Source organism: Arachis hypogaea, chromosome 6, assembly GCF_003086295.3.
Source record: "Arachis hypogaea cultivar Tifrunner chromosome 6, arahy.Tifrunner.gnm2.J5K5, whole genome shotgun sequence".
Taxonomy (NCBI): Eukaryota; Viridiplantae; Streptophyta; class Magnoliopsida; order Fabales; family Fabaceae; genus Arachis; species Arachis hypogaea.
Genome location: NC_092041.1, coordinates 111,544,927 through 111,572,891, shown reverse-complemented (window position 1 = coordinate 111,572,891; position 27,965 = coordinate 111,544,927). Strand labels below are relative to the sequence as shown.

Below are 27,965 nucleotides of genomic sequence, written 5' to 3'. Positions count from 1 at the left end.
GATAACAAGAGAGAAATTGAGATAGAGGATAGCTTTATTAACATTTCATATTTATTACAATTTTCAATATTCTTATTTATTGACAGGCTCTTAATAATTTCTTATGGACAGAGCAAACGAAAAGAAGATTTTATCTGATTAATATCCTGCTTTACGCCAAATGAAAAGCGATAGAAATATTTATTGACAAGAAGAAGAGAAGGACAAAAGCTATATAAATATCAAAATACACATATCAGAATCAGAATGTAATATCTTATTATCATATGTACAGACACAAAATAGATATTTATATTGTTCTATGATGAGTTGATGACACTATTGCCACCACTACTAAAAAGAAACAAAAGTGCATAATTATGAACAAAAAATTTTCCAACAATCTTGGCCTTCATTTGCAGTATGTCTAGGAAGTAAAGAAACACATTTATTCAACAAATCAATACTGTCTTCTGATATCCCTCCAAGGGTAGTGTCCCCTCCTGCGAAAGCTTATGACTCTTCTCATCTTTCTAAAACTTCCTAGTAAACATTTGGCAACCACTGAGGGGAAGAATATCCTACTTTGAGTTCTCGTTTTCGGCACAATAGGCAGCCTGTTGTATGAGAATAACTCTGCAACAAAGCTGGTTAACTTGTTCTTTCCAACATGAACTCGTACTTTATTGTACAGCTCGATCTTCCTATCCTCAGTGGCTACCTCATCAGAACAAATTTCTTCTTCATCATCATCACTATGTTCTTTAGGTTGATAGCTATTCACTTGCGAGGATGACCTGCACTTTCCATTTATGTCACTCACATTTGTTTCACCATCTCTACTTATTCAAATGTGGGTCTAGCAAACTCCAAAAAATGGAAGGGGAAAAAAAAGTGTTGCCAGTAACTGATAGAAAAGGTACACAAAGAATAGAAACGAAATACAGAGACAATGTAGTATTTTTAGCAGATTTCAATATGCGGAATTGAAACATTTATATACAATGTAAAAGTCATTAGCTAGGTAGAGGTGTCCCTCTATTTAGAAATATGCAGTACTTAACTGCCTCCATCAAAGGAAATTAGAGATAGAAAGAAATGCATGAGAGAAATTTTGATATGGAATGATAAATGCAATGCACATTATTTAGTTGTAGCAGATGGAAAGCTGTACTTTTGCAAAATGTGATGAGATCAAGCTAAATGGCAAGAAAAAACAAATAGCCAAGAAAGCAAGTCCTTGTGTAGTCCAACATGATTTCACAAATATTTTGACAGAGTAGTGACAAAATGGTTAAAAGTTAAAACCAATGTCCCGTACAATCTAACATATGTGAAGATTCAAGCACAAAACAAACAAAAATTTTTAGTAACCCAAACAGAGCTGCTTATGTTAATATAGTTGGATGGTTTAGACACAGGACTTCGTTAAACATATTGCAAGATTCAACTAAACTAACTGCAACCTGGCAAACAGCATATTGATCCTAAATCATCCAGCCAACTGCTGAATATTTGTTTTTATAGCTAACCTATGGGACTGTACGAAATTTAGTACCTGCTGTGCTGTTTAAAATGGAAAACTCGCTTCTTTGATCGCTTTCTTCTTCGAGCACCATAATAGTTTGAGACATGGCGGATGAAACGAAGCTTTGCATAGCAAAATAAAACAATAACTATTATGATCAATAAAAACCTTCTAACAAGAACATAGTATAGATATTATGCTAAACAAGTAGTTTAAGAATGAGGTAGTTCTTAAACTATTTATTCACACATGGTATTTGCCAATGCCACTTATGAGATATATTCCATTCCTCGAATACTATAGACACCAAAATTAAGTTACAATACAACATTCCTGACGACTGAAACAAATTAAGGCTTAGGAAGAAAATTAAGTTACAAATCAACATTCCTGACGACTGAAACAAATCCTACAGACACCAAATTAGTACAATGGGAGAAGGTTCAGAAGAGCATAGGAAAGAACAGTTTAAGGGTGATTCAGTGCATATCATTAACACGTGAATATTTAGATGAAATATGAAAGACTTGGATCTACAAACCTGATCACCGTCCTTGATGCCATAATTTCTCAGGTAATCGTCATCTTTAACAAGCTTCTGTCCATCATAGCATAAGCAAAACTGCCGCCAAACATGTGGCCTTCACAATGAAAGTAAAATATGTGATTATATAATCAGAGAACATATTACATATTAATTTGTACAGAAAAAGGGAAAACAGATTAAGTTGACCTAGTAATTGTCTGAACTACAATGAAAAAATAATAACATCTCATTTCTAATCCAAGGTTGAACAACAAAGCAAAAAGTTTCCTTTTGCCTAGGTTAACAACAATTTTCAATACTCCAGAACTAGTTATAGTCCATTGGTTGCAACAGACTAAAAATTATTAAAGTACACAGCCAAGAAATTCTTCAACAATCAAATAAGTAAAAAAAATCATACATTGCCACACTGAAAACCAAGTAACCAACACAGTAACATACATAACACACACCATGAAATCTTCCCTGGCCCCTTCTGAGGCATGTGACTGAACACCACCTTCACCGCCTCCTTAAGCTCAGCAATAGTTGCTGTCTTCTCAACTTGAATATCTGCAAAGTACCAATGGTCTCTGGTATCAATGTTCCAAAAACAACACCAAATATTGTTTTCAGGTGGGGGAGAAAAAGATGTATAGAACAATGCTATTAAAAAATATTTCGATTATGGTTCACAATTTCACAACTGGAATTGTTGCCACACTGCAACATGTCGGCAACTACAATCACAGTTGCATACTAAACAACCTCTCCACAATTTCAGCACAGAAACTCTTCTACCAATTTCACAGGTTATTTTTGCAAAATTTTCAAAATTTCATCTTAATATGAATGAAAGTTCGGTAACAACAAACAGTTCAATGCAATTTAGTATGCATACGCTCCAATTAAGTTATTTCAAATAACAGATTTCCTTGTTTTTTTTTAAATATAATTCAGTGAAAGCATGCATTTCATGTTATGGTTCGGGATAATACTTGCACCTGCTCAACAAACAAAGGCTACGAGTTGAATCGTTGTAAATTCAAGTCCACAGATACAACTGCATTGCAGTTTTTGCATTTTCCAGAACCGAATAAATGACTAACTCATTCGTTTCTCTCATAATCTTTTCAGAAATGTAACAACCATAACCGTAACCGCAACGGCAAATTAAAATTGGTGCCGGGAGCGAATACATACCGAAGGTAGATCCATCCAATTTGAGAACAGTAAGGCTGAGAGGCTGAGATCGAAGCCTATTATAAAGGAAACTCTTACTGGAGAAAATGCGGTCCATGGCTGGGATCGAAGAGAATTGAATCGACAACGGTGATCGAGAAGGAGAGGAGGCGTGGTTAGGGTTCGGCATTATTAAGCTAGTGTGTGCCATGGCGGTGAGTGAGTGAGTGAGAAGAAGCGCGTGAGTAAGGACATTGCGTGGAGAAGAGAGTGGTGCATAAATGGGGAACGAGAAGAAAAAGAAGAGAAGAGATTCTTAGAGAAGAACGAATAGAATACGCAATGTTATTGTTCTTTGGCTTGTGTCGGGGGTGATTCTTCTTCCATACAAACTGTTGAGTGAGTGGTTTGTGTTTGAAGCAAAAAGCGAGGCATTTTTGGAGAACGGGAGGATGACCGTTAACGACTCACTCAAACTGTCAAACATGAAACAACACGTGCCCTCAAATTACAGGCTCTGACTGGATTTGCTCTTGGGCCTAGGTCTGGGCCTGTGCTAGGCCCTCTCTTTATTTTTCCGAAGGTTGGACAAATGGACCAGGGTATGTGTCTCGTGTCCCTTCACTAAAAACCCTTAGTTAAACCAAGTTGTGTAGGTCTAGTAGTTAGTTCATTAGTTAGCTTACGCAAGTGTCGAGAGTTTGAATCTCGGAACAGCAATAAACCCTTAAATGGAGTTCAGTACCGCAGCATATTAGTCCTTCCCTCACCAGACTAGGGGATGTTGTGAAAAACCAAAAAAAAAAAAATTCCGTTAGTTGGACGATGGCATATGTTTTAAGTCTTATGTCCCTTCGCTAAAAACCATTAGATGATTTGATATATTTGACTAAAGGTGAAAATTCACGTATAGTTGTCTTTATGTGAAGTTGATAGTTAAAAGTTTAGATGATTTAATAAGTTTAATTAAATTGTCATATAATGACTCTTAGTTATCAATTTCACATAAAGACAACTACATGTGAATTTTTATCTTGACTAAATTATCATCTAACAGTCCTCAACAAAAAATTTTATATGAAGACAACTCACATAAATTTCTCCCTTGTAAAAAATCTGTTTGGAAGATTTTTTTCTTCATTATGTGTACTTTTTCAGAGATTTGTCAATACTTTTCATATGTAAAATCAGTAATTCAAAACAGGCTGAAGTAAAAAATCAGTCTTCTGTTCCTCAATTACTTGGTCTTCATAATCACTTGAGTCATGTTCTCAATTCAATCATTATTTGAAGGTGATTGAGAAGAATAACACAAAGAGAGGAATACATAGGATTCAGCAAAGCAAATAGCCAAAATACAACTATGTTAACATAACATTAGATCAAATAGATGTTTTTCTTTGTACATACATCAAATAAATAAGATGTATAAATATACACTGAAGCCATGACTGCTGCTATGCCCTGAAAATTGTTGATACAATACACCAACTTCTCAGTCAGCAAAAATTTCCTAAAAATGTGGATTAGTTGATCAAATGTTCCACAGACCACGGTATGACTAAGATTCTTCTCCCTTTTAAGAGGTTTGTAGTGATGATCACTACATGACTCAACTCAAGTGAATGGCTTTCCCTAATTGCAAAAAGAGGTTTGCACTAAAAGTGTTGAGTTATTATTTGCCCATGAGCTTATAGTAAGCATATAAGCCAGAGCCAGTGAAACCGAGTAGCTGCCCAATTATGTTCCACTGAAACCAAAACAAAACAATATTCTATCAAAATAATATACAATAAAGTAAAAAAGGATGCCCCATAGTGGAAACAAGCCACGGAGCTACATTTTCTCATTGGAAATTGCTTCATGGCCAGAAATTTTGCCAGCATGTACTTGCCAGAATTATGTAACAATTGGTTCTGGCAACACTGGTTCCGGCAATAAGCTAGGGCTCTCTAGCACTGTTCTTTCTATTGTATGAAAATGTGTCTGTGTATGTGTATGTGTGTGTGTGTGTGGAAGCGTATGTATACTCAATAGGAAATAGCTGTCTGGACAAGAGCACTCACAAAATCAAATGGTAGCCCACCAAAAATTACCCAGCCAAGTCCAATGGTAAATAGATCCTGCACATCAACATAAATAATTAGAATTTGGTACATAAAAACTGAACACACCAATCATGACATTGATATGAAGTAAAAAAGGTCATATATTAGAGATTCTCTGTTTAAATGAGTGCATTCAGACTCTGGCATTACGTAGTAGTTATGACAACAACAACCAAGCCTCGTGCAGACTCTACTCCACACAATCAGTTCTAGAAAGAAAAGCTATACTAACATCATGAAAAAGAAAAAACAAGGCCTTACACACCTCTAATGCCAACCTGTAAATTATAGGGGAATTATTCATGCAAGGAGAAACAAGTAGCAGCAAAACGAACCTTCAGATTACCACAAATCGTCTGTGTCACAGCTGAATTTAGAGTCGTGTTCAAGAAAATGCAGTAGTTCAAGAAGAACGCCAGTATGCAGGAAAAGAGCAAAACAACCTGTTCAAGAAACAAAAAAAGAATGACCCTTTAAAAAAAAAAGAAACAAAAAAAGAACATATAAAAAACATATGTTATCCTAAAATGAAATTAGGAAACTGGGTTCAAAGCTTGATGTTGATGCTGAATGAACAAAAATATTGGCAGACCTTTTACAGCAACATTAAGGCAATTTTACATGGAGATGGACCTTATTCCTTTTGGTTTTAATTTTTAAAGGAGCTTCAAGACTTCGAGTACAGCTACAGAAATGGAGGAAATTATGGACATGTGGGATTGAACCCTGATTCAATGCTGGCAACCCAAAGCACAAGAACCAAGAGAGATGCCACATGAGCTTATAGCTCACTGGCAGAGACAAACTTTTGATTGCAGGAAAAATTGTACTCAACTCTCTACTCTTTGAAGCAAATAAATTGAAATGAAGATCCACATAGATATTGAACATAGGAATGCAGTAACGTGCCACAAAAGAGCAACAACATAGCATTGGATTGGAGTTTTGGCCCACCTAAACTTCCATTTACTTTATTGAAAGTAACACCATTGACCATAGATGTGTTGGTGTTTTCACAGTGATATTTTCAACGGATTTTGATGTCAAACCCCAGTTTTGGTCAAGGCAACTCTGAGTTGCTTCTATGCTCAGTGTTTTCTTCCTAATTTTTCCATCATTTTACAGTAAAAAGGATGATACCCTATATGGGTCATTTGCATCTTTCCCCCATTTTGTTTATTTTGTTAAGTATAATCCCCCTTTCCTTCAAAAAGTGGGTGGACATAGAGTTACAAAGTATAATTGTGGGGAGAGAGTATATTCTTTAAGCCTCCATATTATTTTATTCCAAATAGACATTGTCATAATCCTCGTTAACTTCACAAAAATATTATTATTAATCCTTTTACAATTAACCAAAGAAGCTCCAATGATGACTACTACTAACTCAAGTAAGAAAGGCTCGAGCAGAACTTACAATAAAACCAGGTGAGAAAAGATAAGGAAAGTTAAGTGTCATCTTCAAGTCACCACGAATAAATGTCCAAACGAGCAAAAATGGCCCACATACAACGCCTATAATACAATATAAAAGTATTCAGAGTCAGAAACTCCATTACATAAAAGTGTAGCAAGAAAGTTTGACCATCATAGAACCTCTAAACTTACCATTGCACCACATAAGTCCAAAGCTATTAAGACCACTAGTTTTTCCTGAGAAAAGCACATGATACAAAATGATTAAGTTCAAACTGACCGGGAAACACAGTATAAAGTTTCCACATGAGAATATGAGAAAGTAGGAACACAACCTATGCGGGAAATGGTTGCCAGATATATTGCTGTGGTAAAGTTTGCCAAGAAAACAACACTATAGCCATAAGCATCAAAAGAGAAGTCCCGAACTCCCGCAATCAGCGCACCAAAGACAATCAAGCCAACACTGATAACAGCCTTATAGATTTCAGTTAAATGAAGGAATCAGGCACATGCTTTCTCAAAAAAATTTGAACTTCAACTTTATTGAGTTATAAAGGAAAAGGGGGTAATAATAAAAAGGACAGTGAACCAATCATGTTATCCTTATTGCAAATGCATATCAAGCCAACACTGATAACAGCATTATCAATTTCCACTAAATGAAAGGAATGAAGCACACAATCATCCCAATAAAACTTGAACTTTCACATCATTGAGTATAAACGAAAAGGAAGAAATAACCAAAAGGACAGTAAACCAGTTACATTGTTCTTACAAACAGTAGATAATATCATGCAATCGAGAGAAAGCAAGTTACCTGAAAATAACAGAGGATGAATACCTCTGTTGCACGAGAAGAAACTCTACAATCATTGTAAATACCACAGTTGTTCGCCTAAGAGTGGTGTACATTGGAACATTTACTCCACGGACAGACTCCATGGTGACTAGCTAAGAGAAGCAACAGGAGTATATACAAAATAGTTAGTAAAGAAAAGAAAAAAATGAAAACAGAGTTTGTCATTTCATAAAAGAAGAGAAAACGATAAGAAATAAGGAACTACCATGTAGAGTAAATATGCTCCTGATAGAGGAAGAGTGTGCTTCAAAGTATTCAATGGTACAAATTTTGTTGAGTTATCTGATATTAAAGATTCACCTGCTGAGAAAGAAATTATCCTCCAGCGCTTCAGTATATAAAGAAAACAACATGAACATACCATCTGCAGCAGAAAGAAGCATACAATGTGAAATGGATCAAACGGATCTCAAAAAAATATTGGTAGTTGTAACTTGTAACGCAATAGTGATCAACAGAAGTGAAGACACATCATAGCGTCCAAACATAATAGATTCAAAATAAATCGTTTTACCTCTTATATGAACACAGCTATAACTCTTTCTGTTTCAAATTAGTGCTATAGGTTATTTGAATAATCTCCTACAACTTAGTTTCAGGAACTTCAACTCTTAAAACATAGTGAATGAGCTTAAAGTAACTACCATTATAGTGTACAGGAAAACCACACGAATGAACAACATGAATCCAGAATATAAAAATGGAATTAGAGCAGCACTAAAAAATTGGTTTCCACCCACAGTAACTGATAAATTAAGTGCTGTGAAGAGTTATCAATCAACCAAGTATGAATATATAAGACTTAAGGAGAACGATGTTCATGCTCTCATGTAAATAAGGTGGATTACAATGTCTTTCTGTTCACAGTTTTCTCCAAAAGATTACTGAAACTTCTAAATACTAATGCCAAATTAATGGTCTGTCATGTCTTGGCTCACATGTAATAAAGAAGGAAACAGAACCCTTTTTAAGTATCAACCTGAAGAAGTGTGATGACATTTGCAGATGGGAAGTTATATGATGAAAGAGCTGCCTTATTGAACATCACCAAGAGAACTACAAAAAGGGGAAAAAAAGGTATTTCTTAGTAATGGTGCATTTAGCAGTTAAGAATCAAGATTTGAAGCAGCATCTACAACCTACATGAGTTTTTGTGTAAAAGTTGCAAACAAATTCTCTAAACATCATGTCATTGATCATTAATATTTCTTTGAACAAGAGCTCCCAAAAACATATCTCCAATAATCTATATTACATTTCTTCCATATCCAAGTACACAACAGATATTAACAAACTAAATGAAAGATGCACAAAAATTCCCATACATTTGAAAGTAAAGAGTAGTGCTTGTGAGTGTTTCAATTCATGTTAATATACTATTCAAGAGTTCTTTTAAGTTTTAAAATGAAAGAATAAAATGACAGGTTATCATGTAAGGTTATCCTTTATTCATTTCTATAAACAATAAAGTATAATTAACTGGTACTCTCAATAGCATTGCATATAGCAGACCAAATTTTCTAAACCTCATATCACGTATGAGAAAAGGTGCAAGATAATTTGATAGAAACCCTAGCAATTGAAGGATGAAACGAAATGAAATGAAATCACAGGTCCTCTTGTTCATCTTAGAATCAATACCACATAATTTTTCTAACATAAAGTTCTAGCTCTAGCCACAATCTTGGAAGCAGTACCAGTACACACCACTCAGGCATCTACTATCCAGTAACTATGATAACATCTTAAGACATCAAAGTTTCAAATGAAACTTAAACACTGTACCATGGGAATTGCATTATTTGCATACAAGAGTCAATGGACAACACATCTACTTTCTTCTTTCCCTCCTACTGTCAACCCCAAAAATAAAATTCTAGAAAATTATAGCTAACATATATCTATATCCATACAAATATTATAGGGCTCTCCCAATTTGGTACCCAACAGTTTTATTCCATAAATTGCACTGCAATATATTTTTTTCTTCTTTTACAATTAAAAATTTTCTAAATATGTAACTACAATTCAAAATAAAACTACCTAAAATTGTCTTCTGCAAGATGCTGAATTTTGATTTTTCTGGACTTAGATGCCATAACTTTTATTTTAAAAATATTTAAAACACAAATTAACATACAATCCTGCAAATTGACTGAAACTTAAATTATATATAATATTTCCGGCGATCAAATGAATAGAAACACTCGTAAAATCAGAGAATCTGATCATCATCATCATCATTCTAAAATTGAAATTATTAAAATAAAAAAGAAAAGAAAGATATTTGGAGATTAGAGAACAAACCGGCACAAGACATATAAGAGACAGCGGCGTAAGCACCGCGTTTGGTCATGGCGGAACCTTTGAAGAGCTTGTCCCCATCGTCGTGGGTCCTGCCAGGATCCGACACCGGAAGCATGGGGTTATTCTCCGACGAATTGGATACTTTGAGAGACATCTTTTATTGCGGAAAAGCAATGAATTGAATTGGTTCAGGCACAAGGATGGAGTTTTGATTTGGAGGAGTTGAGAACTCCGAACTTGACTTTTGACTTTGTCAACTCTCAACAACACGACGGCTCCCACCACTCTCGCTACACTCACACAACCTTCCCTGCATATGAATCTCTCTCTCTTTTTTTTTTTCTTCTAAAATTAAGAAAGATATTCGAATTTGCGATCTCTAAATAAATAAAGAAAAACTATGTTATTTCACTATAGCCGGTTGTTATATGAATTTCTTTAGTTTTTAGATTCTTCAACATCAAAATTGCTGTATTTCATAGAAACCAAGGATGCTTGCCACTTTAAAATTGATGATCTTATTTTCAATTTGAGGGATATTATTTTTAAAATAATATATATTTACTGAAAATATATAAAAAGTTATATAGTTAATTTATATTAATCATAATAGAGTCTAATTAGTCACCAAAAAAAATCACCAAAAAAAATAATAGAATTTAATTCTTTTAGTCGGTTAATTTAATAATATATTTTATTTTATATTTTTAAATATTAATAACTAACTAATAACTAAAAATAATAAATTTTAATAATTTTTTAATATTTTTTTAAATAATTATATCGATATATTAAAATTAAACTCTTTATTAAAAAATTATGCTAATGAAGAAACAGAAAGAACTTATAAAGAAAATGAGTGTCGATGTTATTGATTATGAGTGTAAAAATATCATACATTGTGATTGTTAGAAACACGAGAGTGATTTGAAAAGTATATTATTGAGTTTATGTCAAAGTACAATGTATAAGAAATATATATAGGTGCTAGAAAAATTAAAGTAATAAAAGTATACAATCTTACAATCTTACAATTAATATACAGATATGCTATATAAATATAAATGATACTAATTGATCTAAATTGATTTTAATGATTCTCTAATATCCCTTTTCAAACTCAAGTGGAAGCTAAGGATACCATCTTGAGTTTAGATACCAGAGTCCAAAAACAAGTTGGATGATGAGCCTTCGTGAAGATATCAGAATTCTGATCCAGTGTTATAACAGCGAAGAGACAAACAACATCAATAAGGATACGTTGCCGAACAAAGTAACAATCAATCTCAATGTGTTTGGTGCGTTCATGAAACACATCATTATGGGCAATCTGAATAACACTGCGGTTGTCACAAAAAACATCAGTTGGGAACGACTGCGGTGCACCCAAGTCTTCGAGAAACCAACGAATCGAGACAACCTCAGCAGTGGTGTCAGCAAGAGCACGGTATTCAGCTTCTGTGCTTGATCGAGCAGTGAATGTTTGCTTCTTAGCTCGTTAGAAAATGAGAGAGTCGCTAAGAAACAAACAATAACCAGTAGTAGAGCGACGATAAGTGGGATCATCAGCCTAATCAGCATCTGAGTACGCCTAAAGGGATAACGATGAATCGGCAGAAAAATAAAGGCCATGAAATAGGGTGCCTTGATGCAGCCAAGAACGCGAAGAACTGCCGCATAGTGAGTAGTACAAGGAGCTGGCAAGAACTGGCTAAGAATATGAACCGGATAGGCAATGTCTGGTCGGGTGACAGTTAAGTAGATGAGTTCTCCAACTAACTATCGATAAAGAGTAGGATTATACAAAATAGTGGCATCCATAGGAGTAAAACGAACATTAGGCTCAAGAGGAGTAGACTCAATACGACTATCTGTAATGTCAGCTCGAACAAGAAGATCTGAAACATATTTAACTTGAGAGAGATAGATCCCATCATTGGTGGATATGACTTCTAGACTAAAGAAATAGTTGAGAGAGCCAAGATCTTTCATCTCAAAAGTACAGTGAAGGGACGCCTTGAGATCAGAGATACCATTAACATCATCTCCAGTGATGATCATGTCATCAACATACAATAGTAGAAGAACAAGTCCACGTTCACTTTTACGAATGAAAAGAGCATTTTCATGAGAGCTGCAAGTGAAACCAAGATTGCATATGGTATTGTTAAACTTGCCAAACCATTCACGAGGAGCTTGCTTAAGGCCATAAAGTGCCTTGCGAAGGAGACAGATTTTTTTAGAAGAACAAGGATATCCTAGAGGTGGTTTCATATAGACCTTCGTTTTCAAATCCCCATTAAGAAATGCATTATTCACATCTATCTGATTGAGAAACTACTTTTTGACCGCAGCAATGGCAAGAAAAGCTCGAACAGATGTAAGGCGAGCGACAGGAGCAAAAGTCTCTTCATAATCAATACCATACTCTTGCGTACAACCTTGAGCAACCAATCGTGCCTTATAATGATCAATAGAACCATCAGAGCGAGTCTTGATCTTATATACCCATCTACTACCCATAACTTCTTGATCAAAAGGAGGATCAACTAATTCCCAAGTGTGTACTTTTTCAAGTGCCTGAATTTCTTCCTGCATTACTTGTTGCCAATTTGGATTGGTAGAGGCTTCTCGGAATGACTGAGGTTCATGATGATGTAGAATAGTAGAAAAATAATGATAATCAAGAAGATGAGGAGGTGAATTTCTTACTCTAGAAGAACGAGTAGAGGAATGAGGCATGACAACAGGAGCATCGTCCGGTCTGGAATCATCAGGAGATGGAAAAGATGAAAGAGGAGGAGGCTCGAGGGATGGACTTGAGATAGAACCTATAGTATCATCACTAGAAAAGAGATCAACATTAGGGTTAGTAAAAAACGGTGACAGAGTAGAAGGAATGGACTCAAAAGAGAAAAAACTAGAGAACATGCGATACTCCCAAAGACAACATGACGAGATATACAAATACGTCGAGAGATAGGATCCCAACAATGATAACCCTTGTGTTTAGAGTCATAACCAAGAAAACAACACATACGAGCCCGAGGTTCAAACTTATTGTATTCATGAGGCTGAAGAAGGACAAAACAAACACAACAAAAAACACAAAGAGAACTGTAATCGGGAGAAGTATTATAAAGACGCTCAAAGGGAATAGTGTTACCAAGGACAAAAAAAGGGAGTCTATTGATAACATGAACAGTAGTGAGAACAGCTTCACCCCAAGTACGCTCAAGACAGGAAGAGAAAATAAGCATTGCACGAACAGAGTCAATAATATGACGGTGTTTATGCTCAGCTCTGCCATTTTGTTGAAAGGTACCAGGACAAGAAAACTCAGACAAAGTACCCTATTCAGTGAGAAAATTTAAAGGTTTGGAGTCACGATATTCCATAGCATTATCACGTCTGAAGATATTAATGACCTTTGAAAACTGAGTTCGAATTATAGTGGCAAAGTTAATATAAATCTGAGGCAGCTCATGACGATTAGTCTTCAAATAAACCCAAGTAAAATGTGAATAATCATAGAGCTCACCAAAGAGAAGAAACTGCAAATTCGGGGCAGAGAACGAGAAAACGGAAGGCAGAATCAGAAAGAGCTCACCAAAAAATCTTAGAGAGGGTCCCACTTGTCTGCCACGTCAATGCCACATCAATAGCCACGTCAGCAGAAGGATGACACGTGGCGTCATCTGAATGGGGAAGAAGACATGCTGGCGAGTGAACTAGAACACGGGTCAACCAGCGAATCGGACCGGATCGTGTGCGGGTTGCTGGGAAGCTTGGCGGCGCGACACATGAATGCTCTTAGACCGTGCGATCGTCACCAAGATCCAACGGATGCTGAAGCGTCTGGAGAGGAGAACAATGGAGGCGAGCAGTAAGGTTGCGGCAGTGCATGGAGGCGTGTCCGGCGGAGTCAGACAACGGAGAGGAACTCTGTGTACTTGTGATGATGAGATGAAGACAATGATATGGTCTATGACAAAGAAAAAGATCGAGAAAGCAAGCAAAAATAAGGAAGAAAAGACTGCTGGGAGAAGGAAAAGAAACAAGAACTATGAACGAACATTCATGGAGAAAAAAAAATCTAAACTCTTGATACCATGCTAGAAACACGAGAGTAATGTGAAGAGTGTATTATTGAGTCTATGTCAAAGTACAATGTACAAGGGGTATATATAGGTGCTAGAAGAATCAAAGTAATAAAAGCATACAATCTTACAATTAATATATAGATATACTATATAAATATAAATGATACTAATTGATCTAAATTGATTCTAATGATTCTCTAACAATGATGTTGTACATTTTTCCATAAAAAGTACTAGAAGTTCATTACAATTTATTATTTGTAGTTATCAATTAGTCATCAATATTAAAAAATATAAATTAAAATATTTTATTAAATTACTAGACTTAAAAAATTAGAATAATAACTAAAAATAACGAAAAAAAAAACAGTAAATTCTTATTACCCTCTAATATTTCTCTTTACTAATAACTAACACCAATGACTAAGTAACAGAATCAGTAACAGTATTGCTAACTAGTTCTATAAGCTCAATTGAATTGACATTTTTGGGCCTCTCTTTATCATTACTTCTACGACCCCCTTCTCAAAATCATAGTGTAGGGAAAATGAAAAATTATTAACAAGGGTTTTTGAAGGATGAAAAATAATAAAATACAATTGATGTATTGATATATTAATCAATAGTGATTTACAAAGCAAAGTTATGAGTATCTTTGTTCAATCCTCAAGAAATCTTTATGGTTAACAAGCACAAAAAATGAATGCAATCCATAGTGTTCCTCTTCTTGCATGAAACAATTACAAAATCCATCTAATATAATGATGATGAAGAGCAAAAATGGACATCAATTTGCAAGAACCTATGAAGATAAGAATTAGTAGTAGAAACATTCCCTTTACTCTCTTCCTCTTCTAATTGCCTAAGTGGCATTGCAGCAAGGAAAAGTTTGATGAACTCTTTACAACATTCTTTCCCTTTACAAACAATTTTCTTTGAAGGCTCATTCCCATTTTCATTCTCCATTTTCTCCACCTTTGAATGCATCAAACTTGAACCATCAAACTTCAATATGAATGCTCTTTTGCACCCTTGAAATAATCTTTCCCCTAAAGTGTCAATTATGTAATAAGCATCTTCTTCCACTTTTAGAACAAAGAAATGGTCCTTCCAACTCACAATATAAACTCTCGACTCATTACTAGCCCTACTTATCTCGTCCCAAATCTCGTCGAACGACATAGCGCCTTGTAGGCACCGGAACTTCTCCGGGGCGAAGAATCCGGTGTAAGATTCCGAAGGAAGAACAATCAAAGGCCTCAAATTAGCTTCCAAGATTGTCTCCAAATCAAAATGCTTATCCGGAAAGAGCTTTAAGTATGAACCAATTTTACAAAGCCTTCTCCATTCAGAGGAACCTTGTGTTATGAGCCTATCAAATTGGGACCTTGTTGGTAAGTCCTTGTTAGAATGGAGGAACCAATGTGCTATGAACACTGCTAGTGCTGAACATGCACTATCACCTGAGGCTTCTTTGCTTCTTTGGTCAAATGATGCAAACAACACATTTGTTTTCAGCTTGGAATTCCCATCTCTGCTTTTAACTTCCATATTTTCCCATCCCTGCATGGATTCAGAGTAAAACTTGTTAGGTGAAAATTAAAATTCAGATGTAGTTAAATTTACGTGAAATTGTTAGTTGAATGCAACCTAGCCGCTTGTGTAGTAGATTTCTTGTAGCAACTGCCCTTGAAGTAATTTTACATTTTTTGCTAGTAATTCAAATTATCACCTTTCTTTTAAGAAATTACTAATTAGAAGGTAATACATTACTTTCAAGAGTAAGTTACTATTTTTTATATGTGAAAATTCAATTCATCGTAATAATAAATAATAAAATTAACTTTGTATCCACGAAAAATAAGTATATTATTATGTATACTTTTAAAAGTATAGAATATTAATAAATTTTTTTATGAATTAAATTAATATTTGAAATTTTTTGGGGGAGATTTTTTTTCATAAATATAAAGCTAATTTCTTTTATTTTTGAATAATTTTATTAGCATTAAGAATTTTTATAAATAAAAATAATAGTTTATGCTTAAAAAAATCTAAATTACTATTCACTAATGAATGTGATTCAATAAAACAAGTAATTCAAGTAAATTAATAACATAATCATTTAGATATATACTACATGAACACAAAAAATATTTTTTTTTGTATTTATATACAAAAATCAATTATGCTGTTGTTATAAAAATATGAGTTAATGTTCGTTCTTAAAAGATCATCCTTTTTTTAAATTGATCTCCAAAACTTTTTTTAATCAAATTTAATGTTCAAATATTTTTTTAGTCAAATCAGTTAAATATATTTTTGTTCATTAAACATCTTATAAATTATCCAATAACAAACATCATATCAAGATTTTCAATAAAAAAAAAAAATAAGTCTGTCCTTTTTCACTAATCTTCTCAAGAAAATAAAATCTTTCCCTAAACATTAGCCATTTCCCTTGTAATAAGAACAATATAATTAAGAAAAAGAAGATTATATGATGTTTTTATTACATACCATAGAAGAAGTTAGATGAGAGGTGAAAGTCTCTTGTTTCCTTTTAGCTGCTATAGACCTCCAACATTCCTTAAAGCTTCTACTCCATGCTAACATTGATCCATTTCTATTCACTCTTGATCCTCCATAATAGCTTCCATTGCTACTACTGCTATCACTGCTGCTGCTTGTGGACTCAATTGTCGACTCATCGGAATCAAACTCGGTCGAACCGTCCGATTCATAAGGATTCCGTTGAGTTCTTTGATCAAACTCCACCATCTCAATAACCCTTTGTTTGTTCTCTACTTCACCCATGTTTTCAAATGTTCTTGGCAAGTAATCATGAAAATTCCTCAAGTCCATTATGCTCAAAGAGACCTGTCATCAAATGTATCATAGTGATTATCAATTCATTAGAGCATAATTAGATTAAAAGTAAACGGAAAAAAATAAATCCTTGACTTTTTATCTCAAAAATAAATAAGTGGTGGACTAATTAAAAATATAAAGGCATCCCTCACGTTTTAAAGTGCGAGACATCTAAGTCTCATAAGGTAGCGTTTGTTTTGAAGTATTCAGATAGAGACTAAGAGATTGAGACTCAGTATCATATTTGTTAGTTCAAAGACTGATATTAAAATTTCTGTCTCTATCCCCAAAATTTCAGTATTTCAATACTTCTAAAGAGTAGAGACACAAGAGACTAAAATTTTTAGACATAGAGACTGAAATTTTAATAACATTTTATACCTAAAATACCTTTATTTCAATTAATTAATTCTAATTTTACCCTTTGTACAAATTAAATTAAAGTTTTATTCTTGTTTCAATTTCTGTCTTCCACTTTATACCAAACAGAATATTGAGATTTATTTCAATCTCTGCCTTTCAGTCTCAGTCTTTCCGTCTCTGTCTCTCTACCAAACGCGAGACCAATGTATCTTTTATATTTTAAATAGAGAAACTTAAATATTTTGTATTTTAGAAAGTTAGGAACGTATTTATATTTTCAATAATTAATCAGGGAGTCATGTATTTTTGAATTAAAATATTAAGGACGTATTTATTTTTTTCTGTTAAATTAATATAAATGATTATACAACAAAATAACTCTTTTTTCTATGTTTTAATAATTTGACAAATTAAAATGAAAATAAGGAAAATGGACTAGGAATATACCGAAAGTGTGGACTTGATGTGCAAACCATGAAGATTCAATTGAATTGGAAGCGTTTTATGAAGCAATTGAGAATTAGATTTAGTTATCTCTTCCATTGTAACATCCATGGAAACTTCTCCAGCTACCACCATATTATTAGCCTTACATTCTCCTGCATCATCCTCCCCCTGCATTTCATTTTCAGACACACTTTATTTAAAACAAAACACAAACACAAACATCAAACTCATGAATTATATTTATATACATGAATCAAACTACTAAAACTTTGATTGTATATAAAATTCTCCATATTAGATTGGGAATTTGGGATAAAATTATTTTGCACTATAAAGATATCTAATCATATATTATTAAGTCAACAAAAATAATTGACTCAACTATCTATTATCTTAAATTTTTTTAATAAATACTTTTTTTCTAATAAAAAAATAAAAAATATATTAAAAATTTAAATTTCGTATATTTTTATAATTAAGAAGTTTTAGGTAATAATCTTAACACGTGGATATATATTAATTAAACTCAAATAATAATTAAACTCATTAATAACTCCAAAAAATTAAAAAATAAAGTCAGTACTAATAATAGTTCTAACAATAATTATTAAATATTAAATAGAGTAAATTTTGACTATTTTTTATCAAATATTTCACTAATAATTAATGGTGAAAATTCAGTTGCATTTCACGTGAAATTGATAGTTGAGTGCCATTAGATGAAAATTTAGTCAAATCGATCAAATCATGTAACAGCTCTCAATTATCAACTTCACGTCGACTGCACTTGGGTTTTTACCATTATGAATAATGAATAACATGATGTTAGTTCTTACATGTAAGATATGAAATTCCACGTGGCATGCCCCAATTGAGGACCGGTTATCTTTGAGTGCAAGTTGAAAACCGGATAGATCACGTGCGTACCACGTGACAGTTGTGGGTTCTTCAGAACTCAGAAATGTCTTGATGGTTGTGTTGTGTGTATAAGCAGGTTTCGTAATACCATGAAGAAAGGGAAAAAGAGTGCTTCTCCAAATTGAAGAAGAAGAAGAAGAAGCTTTTACTTTCTGGGTAGCTGTTCCCATAACCTGAATAACGAACATGTTATTAACGTTGTTGTCGGTTCCAAAAGTTCCCAATTCCAACTTCAATTGATTCAACTTAACCACATACTTGTCTTTCTTCTGCCACTTCATCTTCATCTTCTTCATATATTATTTGACCAAATTAATTAAGATTTCATGGATGGGAATAATGATTAATGAATCTACTTAATTTAATTTGGCAGCTCATGGCTAATAATATGTATGGCGATTGAGTTTTCAACTACTTATATATAAGTTTGATTTTGATTTATGACATATCGTGTGTGCATGAATTTAGTCACGTGCGTGTTTTTAGATAGATAGACATTGTATGTTTTGGTGTTTTCCTCCTTTTTCTTGCATATGATGTGTTAGATGTGGATTCAAAGAGGCAAAAGTGTTCTCCGATCGATTAAGACCACGTGTTGATTAATGATAAATTTAAGAAAATACAAAATAATAAATTAATTATATTACGTTTATGTATAAAAATATATATTATTTTAAATTTTTTTAATATATATTTTATATTTTAATGTTTAACTGATAGTTAATCTAGTGACTAATTCTTTTTATGTATATATAATAGAATTGTAAAACTTTTAATAATCAATAATTAATTATTGATATAAATTTTGGATACATAGTAAGTTTTAAATTTTAAACGTGATATGATATATATATTGTTGGTTATTTTGTTCTATTCATAAAATCGGTTACTTTATTAAAAAAATGTTAGATATACAATTTTTTTTTCAATCAAAATTACAGATTTTTAACGACACAAATCGGTTGAAAGTTGACATAAAACTTGTGTATGTAGAAGAAAAGCTCTTAATTGGAGTAAAGAATTAGGTTTAATTTGTGGATAGTATATGCTAATGATATGCGGGTCATTCTTAAAGAAAGACAAACAAGTGGGAGAGGACGAAAAATTCAAATCCAAAATCTATATCTAAAATCTAATAAAGAAAGATAATGATATGGGGACGATTATTATTAGCCATGCATGCACGACTCTTAAGTATGAGAGATTTTCTCTTTTTTTTTTTAGAAAAAAAAGACAAATATGACTAGTTAACTAATTATTAAATTATAAATTTAATTATACGTAAAAAGATAAAAATTCAAGTGTAGTCAACTTTATGTGAAATTAATAATTAAAAATTGTTAAATAAAAATTTAATCAAATTAATTAAATTATTTATTATCTCTTATCTATGATCAACTTCACATGAAGTTGACTGCACATAAATTTTTATCATATAAAAAATAATTTTTCATGCATACCTGCGTCTCACTAACTTACAAGTAAGGTTTATCAAAAGATTTTGTAAGTATATTAAAAATATTTGTAGAATTTATGTTCGTATAAGTTCCTTTTTTTTTTCCCTAGATGATGTAATATTTGCACCATATATTTACCTAAAATATTTGAGCCATATTCAGTTACTTTACAAAACAAAATATATGCTTATTATTGTCCTTAGCTTGTAAAAGAAATTATGGCTGAGAATATATGAATAAACATTAAACAATGATTATTAGTGATTAGTGGATACGTCAAATGTGACACATGATAATACACGGAAACACGTGGAATTCATTTTGCACCACCTAATTAAGCTTCCTATAATTTTGGCTCTTATTATATTGCGAGTACATTTTTTTATTTTAATTTTGGGGGTTGTCTTTTCTCTCTTTAATGACTATTTTATTCATTTGATCAAACAAACAAAGTACATCAGATATAATATTAAGGATTTTTGCTAAATAGGCAGCGTTATTTAAGTTATTTAAATAATTTTGATAATGAGATAAAGATTATATATAAGCATAGAGTAAATTCCTAAATTAATTTTCAAAAAAATTATTATAAATTTGATTCTATATTTTTTATGAAAAAAATTTAAGAACTAACATAATTTATTATTTTTTGCTAATATTTATAGTCATTAACCTAATTTTTTAATCTAATAATTTAATAAAATATTTTTATTTATAATTTTAAATATTCATAACTAAATACTGACAAAAAAAATAAATTTTATTAACTCTCTAATATTTCTCTTTTTTATAAGTACTTTTAAAAGCTTCATTAGATAATTTTATAAATTTTTTTTTTCTAAAAATTATTATTTGATTTACAAAATTTTTATTATTATTTAAATCTTTTTATCTAGGCCCTACAATGCTACTTTTTTTTTCAGTTTTATAATATTCATCATTTAAAAAAAATGACCCATTTTGATTCAGTTTATATTTTGAATAAATAAAAAAATGCATAAAATCTTTTAAGATGATGGTTATTAGGTATTATGAAACGAGTAAGTAATATAAAAATTTTCCATGATTATTAAATTATGCTGAATATAATCTTTACTTGAGTCATGCATCCGCTGTTGAATTATTTGGTCGTATCATTGAAGGATAATATTTGCTAATAAGTGACTGTTTCTTATCTTATTATATATCAGTTCGGCCATTTTGTGTGATTCACTAAAATTCACGAAACGAACTCCATAGAACTCTGTGGTTGGGATTACTTTGGATTATGAGCTGTACACAAACCAATTTCATTCAATTATTAGGCAACCTTTTTTGCTGTCTGCTCCTTGGAATCTAGCTGTATATCTTATGCTCTTCGATATCATCATTATTTATATCTAAATCCACGGCTTATAGATAGTATCCGAATTTCGGGGTACATGTTTAAGGAAATGAGTCTTTTCAATTTTTTTTTTTAAATAATATGATCTTTTATTATTTACTATTTTCTTTTATATGTGTTCAATATTAAATAGTAGACTTAGGAAATGAATTTTTTTATTGTTTTTAATTTTCCTATAAAATGTGATCTCTTATCGTGTAATCTTTAAATAAAATTAAAAAGAAATATGTAAAAAATTATTAAATAATAAAAAATTACACTTTTAAAAAAAATTGAGAGAAATTATTTTTTTAAACACATATTATTGGGATAAATATTCGACCCATAAAAAAATTTGACGCATAGAAAATCGAAATACACTTAAATGACTCGGCTACTTGGCCGATTAGGGAGAACTTCTTTCGACTTCGACAGAAATGATCAAATGAAGGATAGTCAAGGTCGAGAGATTGCTGGTTTGAGGTGAGTCGATCACTAGGATCAAAACTAGATACACCACGTGGATAAAATGAGTACACGATGCAAGAACGTGAAGTTTGGAAGACAAGGCAAGACAGAAAGTGAGGATACCACTAAAAAGATTTTTTAGGGTCAAAGTAAGGTCGTAACTTGAGAAACAGGAGGAATTAAATTGTGGTTAAGATTTTTCAGGAATAAATTTATCCTCATGACCTATAAATAGGAAAAACTCAGAAGAGTTAAAAGATTTCAATTAACAACACTAGATCCTCACATAAATTTATAAAAATTTTCAGTTTCAGTGACGCAAATGAAGAACATAGAGTATTAGTGTAAGTGCATGTGAATATCAGGAGTCTATTTTTATTTTATTTTTCTTTGTTTTCTTTTTCTCTGTTTAATCCATTTTCTTTCATTTTTTCACTTTTTCGATGTTATTATATTCTTCTTGAAACTTAAGTTTTACTCTTATTTATCTAAAATTTTTCTTTACTTATCTATTTTATTTTTCTTTATTCGTCATAAATTTGCCACCAGCATTTCGATGCAATTTGTTTCGATACTATTATAGAGAGATTCGAATTTGCGATTTCTATGCCATTTGAGTTATAACTCATTGGCCAAATAGATATAAATTAATTTGTAACATTGTGTGAATTTAATTTAGTTCTAAAAAATTAACTCGTCAAAAAACAGTGAAAAGGGTCCAAACTTGTAAAAATGATTCCCATTACAATTTTAAGTAATGTAATACTTTTAATAGATTTTTGCACTTAAAAATACCATAACTTAAAATATGCATATGACTTTTAATTTTTCACCCATTAATCAATTAATGCTCTTGCAATATATAACTATAAATAAATATATCTTGAAATATGCTGAATTGTTAATCGACTAATGCTCTTATTAGACTAATGACAAATATATCAATCTATTTATATAACTTATATAACACATTCACTATTCATTTTTAAGTAAGAAAATTAATAAACTAGACATGTCAACATTAGATTGGTTACTATTTGGTCCCTGTTCAGAGGAACCAATAAAAGCAAGCAATTGAATTTGAGTCCTCCACTTTTCATATTTAATGTTCTATTTTTTCTATTTTTTATTTTGTTACATCTCATAAGCCGGCAATTTTACCTAATCACATTCTATGTATAATAATCTAAGGTACAAAAAGGCAATTCAATCATCCAAAATTGAAAGCGTGTATAAAGGTGATTATTGGCTTTTGAAACTCTCTCAAATCCCTTATACTACATGTTTTCAAAATTGAAATGGTTTAGCATGAGTGAAAAAATATATATTAATCATGGTTTGGCGTGACCAAATATATAGGTTTCAACACTTTAAAATATATATTGAAATGGTTTGGCGTGACCAAATATAGATAGGTTTCAACACTTAATTAACGTGCACGTTTTACTCAAATACATATTAATCATGGGGTTATGACTTATGACTTATAAATTATGAAATAGAATTATGGAGAATCAACTAACCAACTTTAAAATTTAAGATTTATAATTTAAGATACAAGATTAACGATTTATAATTTAAAATTTAAGATAAATAAAATCATTTTAAAAAATTTGACTACTATCAATTAAGAAAATTAGTTACCTAATATTATCTATTGAAGTTATTTATACTCGCGTTTAGGAGTGTTCATGGATCGAATTCGATTCGTATATCTGCGGTATTTATCCGAATCTGATAAAAAAATGCAGATATCGATCCGATCCGCAAGGTTATTGGATCGAATCGGATCCGCAAGATTATCGGATCGAATTGCAGATTTCATGCAGGTATTCGCATCCGCGGATCCGCAAAAATAAATAAATAAATAAGTAAATATTTTTTTATATTTTATTTCAACTAATAATTATCATATATGTTGTATTATTTTATTTTTATTATTTAAAAAAAATATGTTTAATAATATTTTAAGAGTAAATATATTTAAAAAAGTAGAAAAATAGTATTTTATTGATTTTTTTAAATAAAAATAAGCTTTTTAAAGTATTTATATATTTTGCGGATATATCCGATCCGATCCGATACGCAATGTACGATCGGATTGGATCGGATCCAAACTAAAAAATTATGGATATTAGATTCGATCAATAATTTTAATGCAGATCAGATTAAGATTTTGATCATATCTAATCCAGTTCGCATTCACCCCTACTCGACGTGAAACTTTAATTCATTCTCTTCCTTTGAAATCTTTCAAAATCTGAAAATTCAATGTCAATATAGATAAAAACAAAAGAATAATATAAGTTGTAGTTTAAAAAAATTAAAAGAGCCTGAGTCTTTTGATTTAGAAAATGAAGAGAGAAGGAACCATTGGTGAATTTTTTATTTTTTTTATTATTAATATTTAAATTTTGCTAACTTGTGTCTTAAGAACCCAAATTAAGTATATTATAAAAGAAAATATTTTGTAAAAATTATTGTAAAATTATTTAATATTTTTACGTTTTTAAAATATTGAATACATTAAAAATATTAAAAAGTTTTTATTATTATACTTTAAAATGGTACCCTTAGACACAAGTTAGTTAAATCCTTATTCTTTTTATATCATGTGTGCACATTAATTGAAGGATTTTTTACGTATATAAATTTAAAAAAAAAATCAATATTCCATTATTCTTCTAAACGAAAATCAAAATACACAAAACAAAGGTGTTGGTCGTTGGAGCAAGATTTGCCTAGCAAACAAGCCACTTTACATTATTTATTATGATCACTTGATATTTAATAAAGTCGTCTTAAACCATCTAACCAGAGCATATACAATCAAAGGATTCAAATATCTATGTGCGTCTTTCCACAGCACTAGAAATGAGTTCTAAGAAAAGATAAGTCAACTTTGCACTCTTAATCAATTGAGGAATAAACAATAAGTTCTGATATATATGCAAGAATATTCTATACAGTTACCCTGACAAATTTTGAACTATTTTACCATGTTATAAATGATGATTATGCTTTGTTCTAATAAAATTAGTCAAATTATCCAAAGTATAATATATCTCAGATGATCTTATGTGACTTTTATCACCAGCAAGAAACACATGAACCCCGTCTACATCTTCTATCCAACTGCACCCTGGATTCTTCTGCATTCCCTTCTGTTTCAGCAATTGTCTAATTTGAGCAAGATCATGCCACCTACCAACAGAAGCATATAAATTTGCTAACAATACATAGTTTGCAGTGTTATGAGGCTCCAATTCTATGAGCTTCTTTGCTGCAATTTCTCCTAATTCAACCTCACTATGAATATAACAACCTCCAAGTAGAGCACTCCATGTCACTGAATCAGCTTCCATTGGCATGTTCTTCACAAGCTCGTACGCTCTCTTGAGCTTGCCAGCACGGCTCAATAGATCAACCATACAAGTATAGTGCTTCAGTGTGGGAGTCACATTGTAAGTATCCATTAATAGAAAGCATTCATGCCCAATTTCGACCGATCCAACATGAACACATAAGGAAAGAACTGATAGGAAAGTCACATCGTCTGGTCTAACCTTTCTCGCCAACATCTGGCGAAACAGAGCGATTCCTTCTTCCCAGTCTCCATGCATCGCATACGCTGTTAACATGGCGTTGTGAGACACCAAATTAGGGAGTGATATCCTATTGTAAACAACATAGCAGTACCTAAATCCGCCACATTTCGCATACATGTCTACAAGGGCAGCTCCAATGTAAACATTAGTATCATACCCTGCTCTTATGGAATATGCATGAACCTGTTTTCCCCTTTCCATTGTGGACAATTTAGAGCATGCTGCAAGAACTATTCCAATTGTGTATATGTCAGGCCTTAAATTCAAACTCTGCATTTCGATAAACAATTTTATCGCCAAATTGTAAAGTTTATTTTCCACGTAACCTGCTATAATACCATTCCATGTATACACATTCGGCTCGAAACCATCGTCTTTCATTCTCAGAAGAAGCTCTCCGATCACTCTAATTCTATTACAGCGTGCATAGCCGGAGATTAAAGCGTTCCAGGTTGCTAAATCTCTCTCACTCACTTCAGAAAATGCCGTTTGCGCAGCCACAATTTCATTGCATTTACAGTACATTTCCACCAAAGCTCCACCAACAAAACTATTGGAGTGCAAACCTCTAACAATCGCATGGCTATGTATCACTTCCCCTGTTTCTATACAAGCCATATCAGCACAGCCATTAATCAAACTTCCAATAGTGAAAGAATCGGGTTCGATTCCTTCATTCAGTGAATCTTGAAACAAGATAAAGGCTTCTTCAAGCATAAAATTGTCAACATACCCTGAAATCATAGAATTCCATGAAATTCTTTCCATTTCTACACCTTCTTCCCTCATTTGATCAAACAACTTCCTAGCCTTCAAGACTTTACCATTTTCAGAGTACCCAGCTATCATTGTATTGTAAGAAGCTGCACACTTTCCTGAAAATTTCGAAAACACTCTAAATGCACTTCCCATGTGGCAGCACCTTCTATACATGTCCATTAATCCATTCACAACAAAACTATTCAAGAAGATCTCATGCCTCATGATATATCCATGGAGTTCCTTGCCAAATCTAATCCGTTGTAGCCTCGCACAAGCCGGAAGAACACTAGCCAGTGTTTGCGCATTCGGTTTCATACCACTTCCCAGCATCTTGGACAGTACCTCAATTGCCTCAATATCATAACCGTTTCGTGAAAATCCTCCAATTACTGCACTCCAAGAAACAAGATTGGGCGTTAAGCCACTCTTTGACATGATCTTCAAAAGATCAAATGCCTCATTTACCATTCCATTGGCAGCACATGCATTTATCATAGAATTCCACGAGACGCAATCCTTCTCGGGCATCCCTTCTAGAACCTTCTTCGCATCTTCTAAGCTCCCACACTTACCATACATATCAATCAACGCATTGCAAACGTAAACATTCGCGACAAATCCTTGTTTCACAAGCATGCCATGCAGCTGAATTCCCAGCTCCAATTCTCCAAGACCACAACAAATGTTCAGAACCACAGGGAACACGAAGAAATCGAGTGGCGTGCATGCCGGTTCACGTATCAACTCCTCTGACAATTGATAAGCCTCCTGAAGAAGCCCCAGGTCAACGTGAACACGCAGGATTGCGGTCCAAGCGTGCGAGTTTCTAAGCGGCATTGTGTCGAACAGTTGGCATGCATCGTCCAAAGAGCCGTTGCGCGCGTACATTTGTAGGAGCTTGGTTTGTACGAAGCCATGGCCGCAGAAACCGGACTTGAGAGAGTGAGCGTGGAGCTGTTTTCCAAAAGTGAGGGAGGCGCAAGAATCGAGAACGGAGGCGTAGGTGGTGGTGGTGGGAGGGTTTTTGAGAAGTGTGTTGTGGTGAGTGGGGTTTGAGGGTTTTAGAGATGAGTTAGTTAGTGGTTTCGTTAGGTTGTTAGTTGAATGTTTTGGTGGATTTGTTGGTGTGAGAATGATGGGTTCTAAAAGCAGGGTTTGCATGTTATCATATATGAAGGGTCACTGCATCCATGCATGGATACAAGAATTCTCAAACCCTTTTATCATCTCATAGTTTAGAAGTTTTTGGAACAGTAATACAACAAAATTCCAATAGGTCTAAATTTTTTTCCTTTTTAAATTTAAACAACTTCAAGTACTTGCAGACAATTAAGAAAAGGAATTCAAAAATAGTGTTTTGCAAAAAAAGTGTATTGAGATGGCATAATATAAAAAAGGTTTAATTATGATGTGGATTCTTATAGTTTTGCAAAATTTTTAATTAAGTTTTTATATTTTTTTTAATTGGGTCCTTGCATCAAATTTTATTTTTAATTGGGTCCTATATTTTTTTTTCTTTTATTTAAGTTCCTACACTAATTTTTTTTAATTGGGTTCCTATATAATTAAATCAATTACTGTTAAGAGGAACTTAATTGAAAAAAAAATTGGTATAGAGACCCAATTAAAAGGAAAAAAAGTATAGGAACCTAATTAAAAATTTTGCGAAACTATAGAGACTAACAGAGTAATTAAAC

The 27,965-nt window shown here is 32.5% G+C and overlaps 4 protein-coding genes across 4 annotated transcripts; all 4 read right to left on the bottom strand.

The window, feature by feature from the left end:
- Positions 1-233: 233 nt before the first annotated feature.
- On the bottom strand, positions 234-3,688 carry LOC112755715 (uncharacterized). The gene is made up of 5 exons (XM_025803979.3): positions 3,237-3,688; positions 2,507-2,606; positions 2,049-2,148; positions 1,538-1,629; positions 234-776 (listed from the first exon to the last, which is right to left on the bottom strand). The coding sequence occupies exons 1-5, from the start codon at positions 3,424-3,426 to the stop codon at positions 440-442; spliced, it is 819 nt and encodes a 272-aa protein (XP_025659764.1). The 5' UTR covers positions 3,427-3,688; the 3' UTR covers positions 234-439.
- Positions 3,689-4,562: 874 nt separating this feature from the next.
- LOC112755714 (UDP-N-acetylglucosamine transporter UGNT1) lies at positions 4,563-10,439 on the bottom strand. The gene is made up of 10 exons (XM_025803978.3): positions 9,909-10,439; positions 8,581-8,657; positions 7,807-7,965; positions 7,560-7,693; positions 7,075-7,205; positions 6,932-6,976; positions 6,741-6,838; positions 5,659-5,766; positions 5,282-5,338; positions 4,563-4,965 (listed from the first exon to the last, which is right to left on the bottom strand). Exons 1-10 carry the CDS (start codon positions 10,060-10,062, stop codon positions 4,891-4,893), a joined length of 1,038 nt encoding a protein of 345 aa, XP_025659763.1. The 5' UTR covers positions 10,063-10,439; the 3' UTR covers positions 4,563-4,890.
- A 4,158-nt stretch (positions 10,440-14,597) lies between these two features.
- Positions 14,598-19,121, bottom strand: LOC112755713 (uncharacterized). Its single transcript, XM_025803977.3, has 4 exons — positions 18,529-19,121; positions 17,693-17,860; positions 16,532-16,891; positions 14,598-15,574 (listed from the first exon to the last, which is right to left on the bottom strand). Exons 1-4 carry the CDS (start codon positions 18,904-18,906, stop codon positions 14,765-14,767), a joined length of 1,716 nt encoding a protein of 571 aa, XP_025659762.1. The 5' UTR covers positions 18,907-19,121; the 3' UTR covers positions 14,598-14,764.
- A 5,661-nt stretch (positions 19,122-24,782) lies between these two features.
- On the bottom strand, positions 24,783-27,652 carry LOC112755712 (pentatricopeptide repeat-containing protein At5g16860-like). Its single transcript, XM_025803976.3, has one exon. It carries the CDS (start codon positions 27,427-27,429, stop codon positions 24,901-24,903), a length of 2,529 nt encoding a protein of 842 aa, XP_025659761.1. The 5' UTR covers positions 27,430-27,652; the 3' UTR covers positions 24,783-24,900.
- Between the last annotated feature and the right edge of the window lie 313 nt (positions 27,653-27,965).